General features: G+C 26.7%; 1 protein-coding gene across 3 annotated transcripts in view; it reads left to right on the top strand.

Moving 5' to 3' along the window:
* LOC136984347 (next to BRCA1 gene 1 protein-like) overlaps window positions 1-19,753 on the top strand; it is a 70,533-nt gene that overhangs the window by 35,151 nt on the left and 15,629 nt on the right. For all 3 annotated transcript variants that reach the window (XM_067281294.1, XM_067281295.1, XM_067281293.1), the window contains 5 exons: window positions 6,401-6,526; window positions 14,970-15,099; window positions 15,177-15,461; window positions 15,536-15,647; window positions 17,901-18,005. In XM_067281294.1, coding sequence (XP_067137395.1) covers window positions 6,401-6,526; window positions 14,970-15,099; window positions 15,177-15,461; window positions 15,536-15,647; window positions 17,901-18,005 — 758 coding nt within the window. The remainder of the gene's footprint in view (window positions 1-6,400; window positions 6,527-14,969; window positions 15,100-15,176; window positions 15,462-15,535; window positions 15,648-17,900; window positions 18,006-19,753) is intronic.

The raw sequence follows: 19,753 nt of genomic DNA, 5'->3' as shown, positions 1-19,753 counted from the left end.
GTGTAATACATCTAATTCTGATTCAATTGGAAATAATTTACAGTTGGTTCAAAACTCTATCATAAGTCTGGATGATAGAGTCAATGATGTTAGCAATAATAATTTTGCATTTATAAGATATACTAATAACGTTAGAGACAAATTATTTATTAGTTTTTGGAATATACAAGGTCTCCGGGGGAAAATGCATAGAAAGTCAGTAAAAGAGTATATAAAATCTCAAACGATATGTGGCTTCACGGAAACCTGGATTGTTAATCTAAATAAAGAAGACGAGGAGGTGTTAAAACGTGAAAACACGGTGTTGTTCAGCAGAGCTCAGAGGAAGTGTGGAAAGGGTCGTCCAGCGGGTGGATTATTGCTGTTAATTAAGACGAATTTTGGGCAAAGATAAAGAACATCCAGGTTCATTTCCGGCTGTTTAACTCTATAATAATGAATTCCATTGGCTATGCGGCCCCAATTTGGAGCCTTACGAACTTTCAAAAATTAGAAGTTGATCCAAAATAGGTTTGTACGCAAGATTTTTTTGCTGGATTACAACACACCAGGTAGCGTGTTAAGACTGGAATTAAGCAGGTTTAGATTGAGTGCTACTTTAATAAGGAGATACATGAAATTTTTATTTAAAATAAGAGACGCTCGAAATCTTTCAACTGTATTATTATACCAATTGTATCGAAAATCTTTGATTAAAGTACAAAGCAAAAACTGGGTGTCACAAATTGCACAAATTTTAAAGCGCTTTGGATATTCTATTAAAATATTCCTAGATTTACCTGAAATAAGTGAACAACATTTCCAAATGTTGATACAAAATGTGCTCGAAATCTCTTTATCACAAGACATAGAAGACATATTCACAAGAGAGAAAACTGATTGGTATAACATAATTCTTGAGTATCCATTTATTAATAACTACATGTTAACTAACCTGGCTTTTAATGTTAAAAGATTTTTCATACAACTCAGAATAAACAAAGAATTAATATTAATTAATAATAATTTCATTGAGTTTTCAAAGAGTATTTGCCCAAGATGCCAAAAAATAATTTCAAAATTTCACATGTTTTGTGGCTGTAAAGATGCAAAGGAACTAGCACACAATCTTGACTTGCATATGTTAACAAGGTGCACTAATGAAAGAGCAATGTATGAAATATTCCATACAGCCAAGATAGACATAATTTATAGACTATATAAATATGCCCACAAATTTTTAATGTAACAAATTCATTGAATACATAAGTAATATAAATTAATGGTATTGTATGTTATAGAACCATGTGTATGAAGAAAGTTACCAGTTGCAGTATAGGTTGAAATGACTTTAAATTGATGTTATTAAAATAATTATAATTGGTAACTAAATGTGGAATATAATGCTTGGTTTGACTTGTGTTGCTAGTGTATTTTTTAACATTAATAACAATCGATTGTTGTCAAAAACATCCTTTGTAACTGGCTATCGCCTTATTACGAATAAATTTTGAATTGAATTGAATTGAATATTATATTATCTTCAAAACAAAGTTTTAACTTTTTTCAATGGATGATTAAAATAATTAAATAAGTTTTGACAATAGTCATTGAAACCTGTAAAGAAAGAAAATAAACCAGCTTATTTGGCTTTTTGTATAAATTATTTCATGTGTTTTTAAATTCATACTGTACTTAAAAAAGAAAGTTTTCTTCATTTTGCTTTTCTGAGAGAAAATCTTTGGTATCCTTATTATTAAATTAGAAAATAAAAATACAACATAAAAATTATTTATGGTTATTGGAAACATTTGACTTTACAATATGTTATGAAATAAGTAGATTTATTAATATAATATCTATTGTTTTAACAAATATACAGAGTGTTTTTTTTTAAACTGATGGTACTCAGAGACATCTGTAGAGCAATCTAACAGCCGGACTATTGCCAAATTTGGGAGAGTGACTAAGGATGACAAGGGAAAGAGATTCCACAAAGAAAAAGTAGTACCCAAATTTGCCGCTAGGGATGAATTTGGCGCTGTTGCAGCGAAACAGCAAGAAATGTCAGAGCAAATGTCAACCGTGTAGCATGGTTGATTGGTTTTAATTCTTGCAGGCGGCTTATCTTGTATGGATAGAACTTGAGAACTTTTCACAGAACTTGCCATACCATTGAAGGCACCATTTCTAATTGTCGTGCCACTTCCTGGGCGCTGCTACTACCAGCAACGGTCCCCTGTGAACCTTCAACGAGTGCAGTCGCGACATCACTAACTGTCTGTGCAGACACTGGTTTCCGCCCTCTACCAGGCTGAACTGCTAACGATTCAGTCTCTTCAAATTTCTTTATCAAGTCTTTCAATGCATTAATTGATAGAGGACCTCTGTGCAAGTTGTTACGGGTTCTAAACTCACAAAGAGCACGCGGTGTGCTTGATTAGTTAAGATAATAAAGTTTCACAAGCAACGCACGTTTAGGTAACGAGAGATGCATGTTGAACTCTGTTGACATCCGGAATGCGCTTCGGACTTTTGTCCTTGTTTTTTAAGCTCAAATTGGGTGGTGCTGCTGTCAATTACATCATTGTGAATTTGCATTTTGAGGTGTTATCAACACGTTATGCAAATTCTTAGCTGTTTTGCTGCAACAGCGCCAAATTCACCCCTACCGGCGAATTTGGGTATTACTATTTTCTTCGCAGAATCTCTTTCCCATGTCGTCCTTAGTCACTCTCCCAAATTTGGCGACAGTCCAGCCGTTAGATTGCTCTACAGATGTCTCTGAGTACCATCAGTTTAAAAAAAAAAAACACCCTGTATTTTCACAAAACTTTCATTTTAAAAATATAGCAATATAATTTTGATTAATATTCAGCTTCAGTTCTGAAATTAAATATTAGTCAATTTAAACGATGCTTAGCCCTGTATAAATATGTAAATACAATTGTAAAATTCTTTAGAAATAATTGCAGATAAAATTTGCTAAATTCAAGATTGAGGGTAAATTATATTTTCATTATCATTAAGTATTAGATTTAAGAAATTAAAAACTTTTGAGAGATTGTTTATAAATCTGTAGAACTATTTTACAGTGTAAAATATTTGTTTTATATAATGAAAATCAAGTTTTTCATTGTATTAAACGAATATTTGCATTTTCTTGATGATGATGATGATGATGATGATGCACTTGCATTAAATGAATGAAGACTTGCAATAAATTTGAAAAAAATATTTTACTTCAAATATGTTTGACATTCTTAAAATATTCACAGTAAAATAGTAGTAGTAACCTTAGATTAAAATACTAAGACATGATGCAATGCAATACTACGAAATTGTCAAATGTCTGATTATTGATCACTTTTGACTTTAGAAGAGTTTTTTTCTATCATTCCCATCATGGGATCAGTCAAATTTACAGTGGAATGGCTGCATAGTGAGGAGTGGACCAGACTCAACATAACTGGCCAAGCAATCTTGAAAAATTTTGAACACATTTCAGAATAGCAAGTATTTGCCTTAGCTTCCAATGTTTTTATTGCTAAACAAAATAAAAGTCAAATTTATTTTTGTTACAAGTTAAACATAAAATGACTTCAAAAATTAATATTTTATTTAATTAATTTAATTAAAACTTGTACAAGGAACAACCAATAAAATCAACTTTTGATTCTTTAAAATGTGTATAATTTTAGAACAGATGATATCATTTTTTAATGGAGTAATATAAACTTTTCAGAGATTTACAGAAATTAGTTTAACAAAAAGACATTCACACATAATTTAGCTTACATTTAATTGATTGAATCTGAATATAAAATTTGCAATCTTGTTCTAAAAAAAATGTACTTTTTTTCCAATAATAATGTAATACTAATTATATTTCCTCTTATGTATAAATAACATCGCTAAACTCGATATAGTATAAGCTATACGATATACTATTTCCTCTTATATTTGATTTAAAAACAATTTTTCAATTTCAAACTGATTTTAGTAGGTAATTTTAAATTAGTTATAAAATTTGCTGCATGATAGTTTCAATAGACAAGACACTAAGAAAATAGTTTAATGTTTCAACTGTCAATGAAACTTAATGCATTTGAACTTTTTTCAATTATGATTCATATTCACAAAAAATGAATAACCATTGAAAGAAGCAGCACTATGTAGATTTGCAAAAATTTTAATCTGAAGCAGTAGTTAATAAATGAATATCTATTTAAATCAAATATATTTAGTTTTTGAAACATTTTTCAGTTTTTAATTAGTTTATTTTTTATATTTTGTGAAAAATAATTATTTGAAACTTTAATACACAAAAATAAACTATATACACAAAATGTTTTAAAGAAATAACACACTAGTAAAATTGGTTTTATTTAAAAAATGTGATCTGATGAATTAATAAATTTGTTTGAAGCAGAATCATATTAATCATACTGAAAAATAACCATTATACTGCAACCTCCTACAGGTTTTGAGTAGGTAAGTTACTTAGTTTGTTTAGCAAATGTTTTAAGTATACAAAGGTAAATTATAGAATTCTGAATTTGAGTGTATAATTTTATTTTCTAACTTACAGTTTTGTTTATTCAAAAGAATGGTTGATCATTTTACAAGTGACAAAAATGACATGCACTTTTCTGTTTCATATTTTGTTTTTTATTCATAATTTATCATTAGCTATTCATAATAAATAAATGTAATATAAAAAATAAAAATCAGTAGATTACAGCATTTTTAAAAAAGTCTAAGTTAGGTATAAAATTAAATAAGAATTCTTTTAATTAATCATCATATTACTTTTCTTAAATAAAACAAACTTTCATAAAATATTTACAAACATATTATTAATCAATATCAATTGGAAGAGTAATTTAAATAATTTAATGATGATTAATTACTATTGTCAGGTACATTTGCAACAGTTGGATTGTATTGATTCAAAATAAATATTACTGTGTTTTCTTAATTCTAATGCATATCATTCTTGGAATTTTCTGGTCTCAAAAGCTTGGTGCACATTAAAATTGGGTAAAAAATTGATTTAATGCAGTTTTGTTTTGGTTGTTTGCTCTTCACTCTGTTTGTCAATTTGCATGTATTATAATATTGCTATAAACATAGTACATATCCCTTCTGCTACTTTAGTTTTGGTTTTGAACAGTTTGATGATCTTTTGAAATACAGCAATCCAAGTGAATGATGTTCAGCAGATGAATCTCCTATAAAGTTATGCTTAAGCAGAGTTGTTCACTATGCTGAAGAACATTCATGCAAATATTTCAGTATGATACTAAGTGTCTGGTAAATTTTATGCTTGTGCACGATGACATGAAATCTTACTGTTAAAACATTGATCATATGGTAATTTTGAATGTAATTTCATATTGGTCCACAGACCCTGATAATGGAGTCATAAATGAGTCCATTATCAGGGCATTGTGAACCACTGCAAACATGAATATAAAATGCTTTTCAAAATATGCATTTAATTGTGGTTTAAATACATTAACTTTTTGTGGCTGTTTTTTTGATATAGGGCATGTATTACATTTTTAGGCTATCTTTTGTTAGGTTTAGATCTCTGAAATCATGTGCACATTACATTCAGTTGGACTTTAGAATGAAGAAAACACAGTAATTTAAATGTTAATGTTTACATCAAAACTAGTTTAAGCTATTAAAACTAAGTATCAATATACAATTATTAATTCAGACATTATATAAAGAAGTAAAAAATTAAGTGATATATCTATATAAAGCCTATTTTTTAATATTTTTTAATTTTGTAACTAGCAGACCCAGCCACGCGTTGCTGTGGCCCAAAATGTATCTATTATAAATGTATAACACTTCCCCGCGGGGGGATTTTTCAAAATCCCTCGCGGGGAAAATTTGTAGTGTATATTCTCTTGATGTACCCTATTAAAATGCAATCAAAAATGCAAAAAAAAAAAAAACACATCTAAAATAGTATAATAGAAGCCCAGTTCTTCATGGTAAGTCTTACTTTTGTCCCTCTCCCCCATGGAGGGGGAATTTCGTCATCTATATTATATAAAAATGCACATATTCAAATGCAACATTGTGTCAAAATTTCAAAGCAATCAGTGAAGAACTTTTGGAGATTAGCTATTAGGAACAAACGAACATGTACATTTTTATTTATATAGATTATGAATACATGAATACATTGGATTGTCAGCCTTTAAGCTTTTGTTATGCAGTTTTAATCATTAATTTCACAAATCAGTAGTTCAAATACCAGTAAAATGTAAAGAGATTTATTTTGAATTACTGTGGTAAAGCATTATTATATTCTTATGTATAATAATAATTAATTAATTACCCATTTTTATTATACATACATAAAATGATTGTTAATGAAATTTTATAATTTTTAATTTAGAGCTAAAGAACAGTCTTACAACAATTCAAGAATTAGTGGAGCTAATATAACTTGGGAACAAGCACCTACTACTACTAAGATAGAATCAAGATCAAAATATTGCCATTCTGATTTAAATTGTTCTGAGTATGTTTTAAATATTTTATATTAATATTTTGTTAATTTCTGTTTGAATTAAAAAAGTTGAATAAATTAATTATAAATTTAAATGATAGATAAATTATTTTTGAAATGTTGTTAACATTAAATTAAAATTTATGTTAAGAAGGTTAAAATTGAGATGAGAAAGGACAGTCTATCAATAGAAAAGACACTAAAGATTATAAGTATAATATCAGGTTGATTAGATATTATACCCATATAAATGGATAAAATATTAAAAATTTGAACAAAATTAATATTTTTCCTTTATTATTATAATGTCATCTTTTTCCATTTTTATTAATGCTTATTTAAAATTAAGTTATTAGTTCATAAAATTCAGATTTAATCTATCAAGACAAGACTATTTAATCCATGAAAAATGTATCATCAAAATTAAGTTTTAATGGTTTGTTAATAAACGTTTTCTATATATCAAAGGAAATAAAGATGTAGAAAAATCTGTCTTTGGTATTATTCAGAACAAAATATTCATTTTATGATTTTTATGCCAAATGTACAGATCAGTTTTGTTATTGATACATTTATTCTACCTCAACATGAATTTGAGAAAGAGTCATCTAATTTTTTATCAAGGCCAAATGTGTACTTTTTATAATGGTTAATAAAAATATTAATGATCTATTTATATTAAGAAAGAAAAGGTTATAAACAAACCAGATAATAATAAGTAATAAATATACATCCCCTGATAATAAGATTGATACAATAATTAGTGAAAATATCATGTGTCAATTTGTTCTATAAACCTGTGTGTTGTAGAGTGAAACTGTTAATAAACAACTGTATATATGATATTACTTAATTTCTGAAATGATTTTCCATTCCATTGCTGCTATATTGTTTTTTCTATAATTCTAATTTAAAAAATAATTGTTTTATTAAAATTAATCTTATTTTAGTTGTAAACATTTTTTAGCTTATCAGAATTATATGCAGATAACCTGTAGGTTATTTGAATAAACTTGTGTTTGTTCCATGCTTACACATTGTAAAAACATAGCTAAACAACTTTACTATGCAGATCCAAATGTCACTAAAACTGTAAAAAGTGATAATTTTATCTATGTTCCATGAGTTTAAAGATTATGTACTTTTCAGGGAATCCTCAGATTGCATACATTCTATAAATCAGTTGACTACGTGCCAGTTTCTCAGATTAGGTTTCATTTTTAAAATATGAGATATACTAACTTTGAATTATTTAAATTTATACAAGATTGAAATTGTCTGTGTGTGTTTTTTTAAACTTTAATTTAAATGCATGTATTTAAGGAAGATAACATCAGGTTTGAATTAATCAAATTTAATTAATCAGATTTATATATACCAATATATATTTAAAATATTGGTATATTTAAAAAAGTGTTCAAAACAAATATTTTAACCAAATAAATTTTTACCAAAAATTTATTTGGTTAAAATATTTGTTTTGAACACTTTTTTTTAAATTAATAATTAGCATTCAACATCTAAAATAAACTGCTATAATTTTCCTCTTTCCTGATTCCTCTATTCTTGTAAAATTTGAAAAAACATTGAACAAGAAAAAACATCTAAATGCAAAAGTGTAAAATTGAAAGAAAGGACAATGAGAAAGTTTCAAAATTACCAAAACTGACTTCTTTTTTCAACCAAATACTTGTAACAAGTTTTGCAAATAAGAACAAAAGTACAATAGAGCATCGATTATCTGACCCCCAATCAACTGTCACATCAGTTAACCGACCGCATTCTAGTTGGCAAATTCAAATGTTCGCTAGTGATGTGACGCTACAATATTTGCCTATGACTTGGCTACTTTAATATTATTTTTGTTAAATTTTTGCATGTTTTAGCTGGAAACACTGGCTCAACCATGAAAGGGAGACCAGTATTTAAACCAGGCTTAATTTTCTATTTTTTATTTATTTCTGTATTTATTTTGTGCAAAATAAAGAAGTAATTTAACGATGATTATTATTTTTTAAAAAAATTTTTGTTAGGCTTAACATCGATGAAAATTTGACGCGAAGTAGGTTAATAGCGATATACTAATAAGCTTATTACATGGGATACACTAATATACTAATACACTATACTAATAATGTATTTTTTCATACTTTTCGGTTATTTGTTTTTTTTTTCACTTATCCGACCAACCTCAGTCCCCAATTGAGTCGGATAATCGATGCTCTACTGTAATTCAAAAAGTGAAGATAAAGTTGAAAATGAAAATAATGAGAGAGCTTGCAGCAAACTTGCAAATAAGAACTAAAATGATGGTGAGGAAGATGAAATTTAAAAAAAAAAATAAAAGCAAGCAATTACTTGTGATATTTTCATAATTCCAGACTGCAATTTTTAATCGTATTTTAATTGAAAAAGAAGTTTTCTGTATCTGGTCTTGATTTTCATGTATCTATCAATAACTCACTTCTCAAGAAACTTTTCAATTGAAATCACCTGACTTCTGATCTAGACTGGAAGTTTATATATATAGTTAACCAGGATCTCTAGTCCCTAAGCTCTCTGCATCTGGTCTCAATTTTCAACCATCTAACTCGATTCAGAAGTTTAACAAAGGATGTATGGACAGACAGACAAATGACAGTGGGAATGTATTCTGCAATTTGTAAATTGCAGCTGAATAATGAGACTAAAGATAAAACTTTTTTAATGTTTCTTTTTATCACAAAAAGAAATCTGGATTTAAGATTTTAAGCTTGTGGCTTTGCTATTCAACTTTATTTAAAAAATGCTATTGTAAACTCTGAAGATATTGTATTATTTGAAGATAAATTTACAGATTGAGTGAATGTTTGCAATGATATTGGCACAATCTAAGTAGAGAAATTAAAAGAAATAAAGTTAATTCTGCACATAAGCAAAGTTTTTTTTTTTTTTGTTTTTGCTTTTTGCTTTTTTGAACTTCTAAAAGCATGGAACTATAAATGAATTTTATGAACAACAAATTAAAGAAGAAGAAGAAGAAGGTTATTGGAAAAAAGTATTAGCTTAATTAATTAATATTGTTTTGACTTTGGCTATAAAGCCTAAAGGCAGTATAAAATATGTGCTTAAAAATTCAAAATGAACTTACTGCTGCCATTATCATGAAAATAAAGAATGACATACTAAATGATGTGCATAATGCAATTTTCTATTATTGACCAACAAAGTACAGTGTGTTCCCCTCAAATGTATGTAGTTTAAACCATTTTATAAAATCCATTTGTTCAGATATGTGAATAAATTAAATGTATAATTACAGTGCACCTATCTGATTATATTGTTTTTTGTTTTTTATTTTCACATAACTTACAATAGAAAAAAATCCTTCTTACTTTGGAATTTGTATGTGGAAACACTAAAATGAAAACAGCTGGCTAATTTATGTTTGAAACCTGGTTTGTTATCAAAATCCTTTGTATTTCCCATTCTGTTCCATAACTCTTCAAAAAGTTAAAGCTTTTAATAAAATTTATCTTTTAATAGTTTTAAATTTCTTCACTCCATACCAACATTTTGAATATTGATGGAATCTTTAAAATAAGTCTTTAAATAGAGAAATATGTAAATCTAAAAAACTGCATTTCTTTGTGGAGCTCATTTTTTAAAGTCTTTTTAATTTAGTTGAGGAATCAGAATCTGAACTAGAATTCATTTCACCTAAAATTTAATATTAAAGAAGTGAAATGGAATTGTAATTTATTAAACAACAATTTTCCTTTAATTTCCAAAATGGCATTTACCAAGAGATGCCTAAGATGTATAGTTTATCCTCTGGATTAGAAAGAGAGAAAAATTATTAATGCAGCCTGCATCCCTAATATTTCTATTTGTTGGTAACAAAAAATAAATTAAGGTCAAATCTTCCAATTTTTATTAAAATTTCTCCTTTTCCCATTTAATTGAAAATTCCCACAGATTGGGAACATTAAGGAGGAGTTAAGATAAAATTTGAATTGCTTACACAAGGTGTGTCTGATACTTAAATATTTAACTAAGAAGTTAAATTCTTCAAATCTACTTAATTTTGAATACAAATACTTGAAAAAAGAGGGTTAGATAAATGTTTTCTAGTCTAACCAACAAAAAAAGGCCACAATATTACTAAATTAAGAGAGAAGTGTGTGTACTCTCAAGCCTCAGAGCAATTAGGTATTTTAGTGACAAAAAGACTTTTTGTCACTTCTTTTTGGGCATTTTTTATTTTTCTTCTTTATGAATACCCAGAATGAATGGCAATGCCAACAAAACATGGTGTCCAAATTGGAAAATGCCATCAACAAATAGTTGGAAATTGTGTCACAAGTTTAAGCTTCTAGTTACAAATTAGCTGACAGTTTTCTTTACCAGTTTATTGTCATGAATAAAGAATTAGACATAATTGTATAAAGTATTAATAAAATAAAATGTAAGAGAAAAAGCAAGTAGAAGTCAAGCTAAGGCCAACTAGAAAGGCAAGGACTCTCTGAATGAAATTATTACACAGTCAAGATACCTTGCTTACATGATATTTTTGTAAAGTTTTTTAATCTTACAACTTAAACAGTAAGATTTGTCATCATTTTTTTATTTAAGCAATTAAGGAAGGACATTGTTATGTTTTTTATGATGGTATAACTTTGGACAGTTTACAATTTATATGAATTATTATATTTCAAAGTGTTCTATGAAAATTGATAAAGTTTTGAATATTTAAGTCTAATTGGATATAACATTTGTTTATTTATCCAATTATTACAGATATTGCTTAAAACCAGTTGATTTCCACCCCTATAATAAATCCTGAAGTATTAAAATGAATGTAAAACAAAAACTCTGTCCTTTGGAACTTAGCATAAAATTGCTATTGAGAACAAATCATACAGGAATGCTCCTTTTGATGGAAAATGTAGATTTATTTTCTATAATTTAGAACAGATATGCATTTTGGCCCCTTCAATTCTTAGTTTTTACCAATATACATAATACATTCTGTAATTTCTTACATATTTTATTAAATTATATTTAACATATGCATACAAAAAATTTTCAAAATATAATTACCTAAAAGTAATTATAGTGACTGCTGGAATAACTAATTATTAAAACTGTGGGTTAAAATAAGTAAAACTGAAATAAATTTAAAAATAAGTAAACAAATAAATAAATGTAATAAAATGTTGTTAAAAATAATAGGGTATATCTGAGAAAATAAAAACCTTTTGTTACAATGTATAAAAAATTTGACTAATAAAAGTAGTAAAAACATAAAATCCTTAAAACCAATAAAAACTGGTTATAAACAGGTGTAAAAACTTTCACTGTATGTTTATCAGGAAGTCTGATATTTTGTATGATACAGTGATTAAAAGGGGTGGAGAAGGAAGAACATCTTAAAATAGACTCTTCTTATTTTGGAGTAATGGTTGCCAGATCTCACTGATGACAATGCCTGTGTTTAAATCCATTCTATGAATTTCATTTATTTTAATAATATTAATATGTTCAAAAAATTTTCTTTTTTAAGAATTTTGATGCTGTCAAGTGAGATCACGCAACTGGCATGATTGCAGTGTGTGGTGACTGCTGAGTTTGTGTAATTATACTACACAGCCCTTATATACTCTCTTATTCTAATTTTTAACAATCTACCCATCTTACCTATGTAATAATATTTTGGTTGACAGGTACAAGTGAAGCTGTAAACCAAATTATTATTTAACAATACATCTATTTTACTATTAATTGATTCTTTGATTTTTAAGAAATTTTTGATTTTATTATTCAGTGTAGGGACTAGAATGATATTATATGGTGTTAATATTTTTTTGGATGTTTTCAAAAGTTATTGGGGTATAATTTAGTTTTCTATAAATTATTTGTGTTTTAGGCATTGGTTGTTTCATTGTGTGGTTATATAGCCATTTGTTAATAATTTTGTTAGAGTAATTATTTAATTGAAAAATGTGGTATATATGCTCAATTTATATGTTTTGGCCTGTTATATCACTTGTACATAATTTAATTTTGTTTATATACATATTTAATGTGCTCTTTTTTATATACATAGGTGTGCTGGAATAGAAATTGATGACTTTTCCGATGTCACATGGTTTAATGAATTTTTTAAAAGTGATAAAATTATCATATCTTTGAATTGTGATATGTAAAAAGTTCAACGTGCCATTATTTTCATTTTCTATTTCAAAGCATTTATTGTTCTAGATATTATTGGCATATTGAAGTATAATTTGTTGGTCGGTTAATTTCATGTTATAAACAGCAAAGCAGTCGTCAACATAATGATTGTAAAAAATTACACTGTGAAGGTTTTTGATAATGTCGTCAATTTTTATCATACAAAGTTCAGCAAGTTTTGGACCAATGCAAGAGCCCATAAAGATGCCTTCTAATTGTCTAAAAAATTACCATTACAAATAAAATAATTACTTACTGAAACAAATTTGACAAATTGATTTATCCAGTTGTCACATTTTAAACTATGTAATGTATCTATTATAAACATTTTATGTATAGAAGGGTGTACATACTTTTCATATCCAGGCTCAACATTCTAATATCTTTATTTACACTAAGTTTTTGGAGATTATCAATAAACTGGTCAGTATTTTTAATACTATTAATTGAATTATTAAATATACTTAGTTTATCTTTAAGGAATTTTTCTAAGTTGTAAAGTAAGTAAAATTTAATGTCAAATAGTGGATGCTAAGATTCATTTATTTTGTGGGTTTTTACTGTGATGTTGAGCCTGGCATTCTCCAGTTATTATCTAGTATATTATTAAATTTGTTTACATTGATATAATTATATTTTTAAATAGAGGGCATAAAGCCAGACCGAAATGCATATTCATTCTAAATTACAGAAAATAAATCTACTTTTTCCATCAAAATGAGTGTTTCTATATGATTTGTTCTTAATAGCAACTATATGCTAAGTTCTGAAGGACATACAACTAATTGAGAGAACAGTAAGCAATCAAGCACTAAAAACAAAGTACATTATAAAAAAATATGATGAAACCAATACATTACAAATTATTAGATCAGTATTTTTTGAACTTAAAAGTCTCCAAAAGCTAGAACATACACAAATTAAAACTAAACACTATATATACAGTCTTTTAATTTTAACATGCATTTTTACTTTCATAGCTGTTATACATAACAGAGGGAAAGTATGGTGATTGGCCAAAAATTGATCCACCCAAGATTTTTACAGTTTTCTTCTTGGGGACCTTGAAATGTCGAGAAATGCAAAAAGATTTGGGGGTTTTTTCTGTATGTATGGGTGTCTGTGGGGGGGCACGATTTATTCACCCTGTTTGAAGCTTAGCTTAACAGCAAAAGTGTTTGTTGAACTTCTGAAATTTTGCAGGGTGGTTCGTTTATTAGGAGGATTAATACTGCTAAATTTTGGTGGTTAAAGATCAATGGGATGGGGAGACAAAGGGGGTCATGTCATATCTCGAGTAGGGTCTGACTTAATGACAACTTTACTCATTATTAGCATTTACAATTTTTAATAAAATCTATAACTTCAAAACGAACCTGTTACCGGTGTGAATCTTGCGAAAATCGTCTTACGAGTGTCTGACTAACGTTTTCGAACCTAGTTCGAAAACGTTAGTCAGACACTCGTAAGACGATTTTCGCAAGATTCACACCGGTAACAGGTTCGTTTTGAAGTTATAGTTATAATACCCAGTGTCAGTAAAGAGCAGAGCAGTACTTTAATAAAATCTATCTCTGCACTCAAAATTAAGTTTTTTGCCATTTTATAATAATTAAAAATGTAAAAAGCTCTTTTTAATAAAATATTGTAACAAATGGTGCCACCAAATGTTGCTGGATTTCTTATATAGTTGTTTATATTTACAAAATTGTAGATGTAGTGCATCCTCAAGTCTCCCCATTGAAAATATAGTGCAATAAAAAAATGTTCTTTGGACAGGTTTAAACAAAAAGATATATAAGCAACTGGAATCACATATAAGAAAAAATATAATTCTGCCGTAGACTTGTTATTGCCTGTAAAAAGCGTGTGAAGGGACTGGAAGGATAAAGACTCGTGTAAATGTATAGTCTTGTAAGAAATTATATTTTTTCTTAAATGTGAATTTGTCCCGGCAAATTTTTAATGGAATCACATATAGTTCTGGCCAGAACATAGATGCAGAGATGGTCTGACATGATAAGCCCAATAAAAAATTTAAAATACAGGTATCCCTCATACAACACAGTTTTACTCTAATGCGGTTTGAAAATGTAACAAATAACTTTTAAAAATTACAAAATTTTAAAATTTAATAGTAGATGTGTAATGTAATATTATCTGCCTAATACATTTTATTTGTAAACTATTTATTATTAATCAAATGGTTCTAAAGTCTAACATAACTGATTATTTTCAGATTACGTGATGTCCAGTTTATTAGAGATGAAACCATACCAGATGGTACTTATATAATCTGTAATTCTCAGTTTGTTAAGCACTGGCGGATTCGTAACTCTGGTTGTAAACCATTTACATCTCACACTACGGTGATTAAAATATTTGAATATTGTCTTCATTTTATTTTTTGTATGATATGTTACACTAATGTTTTAATTATCTTTAGTTGAAATATTGTTGGGGATCTAGAGATCTTGTTCCTTATAAATCAGAAGTTAGTGTACCTCATTTACAACCAGGACAAGAAGGAACTATTACGGTATTATTCATTGCACCTAGCAAACCTGGAAACTATCAAAGTCATTGGCGTTTATATCATAAAGGACATGGATTTGGCCATCGTTTGTGGTGTAATATTGAAGTTATTGCAGATCCAAATTTAGATAAAATAAAAGAAATGAATGGGCAAAAAACAACAGAACAAATAGATGAAAAGAATATTAAAAAACAAGTTAGTTTATTTTAATATTTAAAAGTTAATATTAGTTTATCAGAAAATTGAAAGCAATTTCATTTATTGATTAGTCTGATGTACAAGAAGGGATTGCTCAAGTATTAACTGCTGTTCAAGAGAGTCAGCAAAGTGGAGAACGGAAGATTTTGTCACACACAGCTACACCAACAAATACGCCATTTGGTATGTAAAATATATATTTATACTTATTTTTTCTTTTAAAATAAATTAATAAAATTAACTATTATACTTTAATTTATTCTAAAAAAAATATTTAATATTTTTATATGAAACTATAGGAAAGAAAAATATCTCTTGTTTGTAATTTCAATATTGTTCTATCTACACTTAAACTTGAAAAAGTTATTAAATAATATCTATTGTTATATGGGTAGAGGTGTCTTTGCAGATTACAAAAAATACTACTGAAATGAATTAATATCATTTTAGAATTTTCAATTACATAATTGGCAGTTCCAACAAACTATAGAGGGCATTTATAAATTTAAAATGACAGATGCAAACAGGACAAGTTTGTTTATGTTGTCATTAACATGTAAGATATTATTTAGTATGGATGTAGATTACATTACAAATTTTCTTTTTCTTTTTTTTTCTTTTGTTTGTTTGTTTTTTTTTTCTCTTTACTGTTTGTTTGGTGTTATATCCTTTCCAAAACTCATAAAACTTAATATGCCTGATACGCTTTTTGTCTGAAGATGTTTTAAGGAATATATTGAAATATTACAATTGTTAAAGTCAATTAATTTAAATAAAGGTATGGAGGTAGATGGTGTTTGGCAAGGTCTGCTGTTTAACTATAGAAAAGCATGATTGAATGAAAGTTAATTGTAATTATAACAAGCTTTTAATGTCTTTACAATTTTATTAGGAAGATAACATTGGTGCAGTGGGAAAAAATTGTATATATTTCTTGACAGTTTGTGCATCATTGTAATATATTTTTAACAGTTTTAATTAATTTTTGTTTTTTTAAATTTTTTAAAACAAGGAATAACCACTAAAACAGTTAAAGAAGCATATTGTATAGATATAAAAACTCGAGTGTTCCTAGTTGGTAGTTTATTTTTAAAAATTCAAAAATTTATTTTACTACAGCTTAAATTTAAGATAAAGAAGGCTTGAGTCTCCAGTTTATCATCATAATCACCACCACTTATTCTATAATTATAATCAATTTTACAATTAATTAAATCATCAAATTCTGGATTATTCAGGCTATATTTTGACTATCAACAATTAATATAAAATAATTTGTTATAAAGGTTAGGCAATTAGATTGCAATCTGATACTAATAGTAATAATTATTAATGTTAGTGGCATATAATGAATTGATTATTATAGAAAATTTAGGCTTAGTCACATAGTTGTATTATATATATGTGTGTGTGTATATATATATATATATATATAATATATATACACATACAATGAATTGTTAAATGAAGTGAAATAGAGAAATAACATTTTAATATTTGAGATAAATGTATATAGCAAAATAGATATTTCCTGAATTTATTTATTTTGTTTATAAATTAGAACAAATATTTCTTTCCTGTAAGAAGCTTTTAAAAATTTTACTTAAGATAATTTTTTCATCTTTAATAAAAAATTAAAGGTTGCCTAATTAAAAAACTTTAATAGAAAACTTGCTAGCTGAATGGTTTTAAGTCATAGGCATACAGAATACAAATTCCTGACATGGATTTAGTATTAGTAATACAAACATATTATTCTTATTCAATTAGTTAAATGTTTCATCCTAAAGAAAATGTGTGTTATGTTGCTGCAGATTTTGGTGCATTATGGTTAATTGAAATGGTCCTTTGAATCTGATAAGTACCAAATTTATAAATAAACAGATGTTTCTTATGTCTTTTGATAAAAATTCATTTATTCACTTATACCTTAATTTCTTTAGCACATATTCATCTTTATATATGCTTAAATTTATATATCTAAATGCATTAGATTCATCTTTCAGTTGGATTTAATATCTCACATACCAAAACTGCTTAATTAAGTGTTCCATGTATTACATTGTTTTCAACTAAGTGTGACAGACTTCATTTGTCCATCTTCGGTCTGAATGAATGCCAACTTTGAAGAAATTGTGCTGGACAAATGAAATCCAAAAGTGTTTAGTTGAAAATAATGTAATAAGTGGAACTCCATTAACTAGTTTTAGTATGTGCATTTGTTGTGATGGAGTATAATAATTTGATTTCATTTCCTTAAATGATGATAACAACTGCAGATAAGAAAATATTTTTATAGGTAACAGTAGGCGTATTTATGTGCAAAGAACAGAATTAAGCAGATAATTAGTTTTTTTAATTACAGAATAAATATTTCTAATAATTAATGAATTTCATTTCATTTAAATAAATTAATATATATATATTATTTTTTAGATTTAAGTCCTCCTAAATCACCAGAACCTTCTTTTATGCAGACAGCAAATAATATACAAGAAAGTAATATTTCCTCAACTTTACAAATAGAAAGTTATTCTACAGGTAATATATATATGTATATGTTTAGTTGATTAACATTTTATTAATATTGAATATAAAATGTTATATAGTTTAAAAATATATAAATTCATAATCTGTAAATAGTAGAAAAATTCTTAGATGTATATCAAGAATTTTAAAATGATAATGTTTTAGATATAAAAATATCAAAGTAAAATGTTTAGGAATTAATATTAAATTAATATTAAAATGAAATATATTGTATAATTAAAATATTATAATTATAAAATTAATTATGGTAATAATTTTATTTTAATTAATAGTTAATGTGAAAAGAGGAATTCAATTTTAAAACTGTGTTTATTTTACTTTGTTATACAGTATACCATTTGTCAGTGTTATGTTTAGCACTGCATATAGTTGAAAATTTTAAATAGTTTTCAATTTGTTTTTTGCCTTTTGTCATTTTTACTTTAATGAAAACTGATAGGACAAGGAAGAAAAAATTTCATTAACTTTGCTATCAACCAAGTGTCATTGTTGTTGCTTTCAGACTTTAGCCCTTAAGACTGTCACTGTGTTTTTTTTTTATAGATTAATCTTCATATTTAGTAAAGTTTTTTTAAACATTTTTAGGTAAACATTATTAAACTTTTTTTAACTGTTGGTAAGCGATCATACGTAAAAATAATGATTGAAATACAGGAGTATCTTGGTACTTGAACAATTAGGTATTCAAACAGAAATTCTGTAAAAAAGTCACTCAGTACTTGTTTAACTAAAATTAATATTAATGCTAATACAGTACTTTTAATTGTGATTATTAGTTAACTATTTATTGGAAAGAAATTATCAATTGCTTTAATAAACATATTTCTCATAGTAACAAAAAAGAATAGTGTGCTTTTGCTAACCTATGCATTTGTTGTATAGCACAGTTTTGCATAAAATGGCACTGTTTTGGAATGTAACTATTGTGTTATACAAGGGATAGTTGTATATGTAATTTTTTAAAATATTTTCACAATAATAGAATTTTTTTATGGTATTTTATATACTGTGTTTTACGGATTATAAGACGCACCTAAATTTTTAAGCAATTTATTTATTTATATATATATATATATATATATATTTTTTTTTTTTTTTATGGTCAAAATTTCTTGGTAATTAAATTTTAGAAGATTGAAAATTTTTTGGAATTCTTATTATCATTCTTACCTCCTTCCTTATAATTGCATATTAGACTAGTTTTTCTTCATGATTCTCTTTGCTTAACATTAATATGAAATGAGAATAAAAATATTTAAATTACATTGTATTTTGTAATTTTGTCAATTTAAAAGATCTTATTTAACAAGTTGTTTCGCAGTTTGAACTCTAATTTACACAGCTGTTTTTAAATAAAAGTTGCTTAATGAGTTATATGAAGTACCTATATAATGAAATTCTAAACTTTAAATTCAATATTTTTAATTCTAATTTGTGTAATACATAGAACTGATCATTTTTACTGTTCAAATGCTATATATGGTTTAATATTAAATGATTGCTAGATTATATCAGGCTACAATAATGCTACTAATTATTAATTAAAGATCAAGTAATTTGGCCTAATAGTAGGCATTAGGTGCCATTCATAATTGGAAACAAATGGCTTGTTGTTGTTGTTATGGAGCACCATTCAACACAAAAATAAATGATAAATGATACAACATGATTCCAGAAAAATAAAATCAGAAATAAGTGTTAATAAAATTGATCATTATACAAATTTTTCCTCCATTAAA

This window comes from Centruroides vittatus, unplaced genomic scaffold, assembly GCF_030686945.1.
Source record: "Centruroides vittatus isolate TY-2023 unplaced genomic scaffold, ASM3068694v2 contig_914, whole genome shotgun sequence".
Classification (NCBI taxonomy): Eukaryota; Metazoa; Arthropoda; class Arachnida; order Scorpiones; family Buthidae; genus Centruroides; species Centruroides vittatus.
The sequence above is the reverse complement of the archived record's forward strand: the minus strand, read 5'-3'. Positions and strand labels throughout refer to the sequence as shown.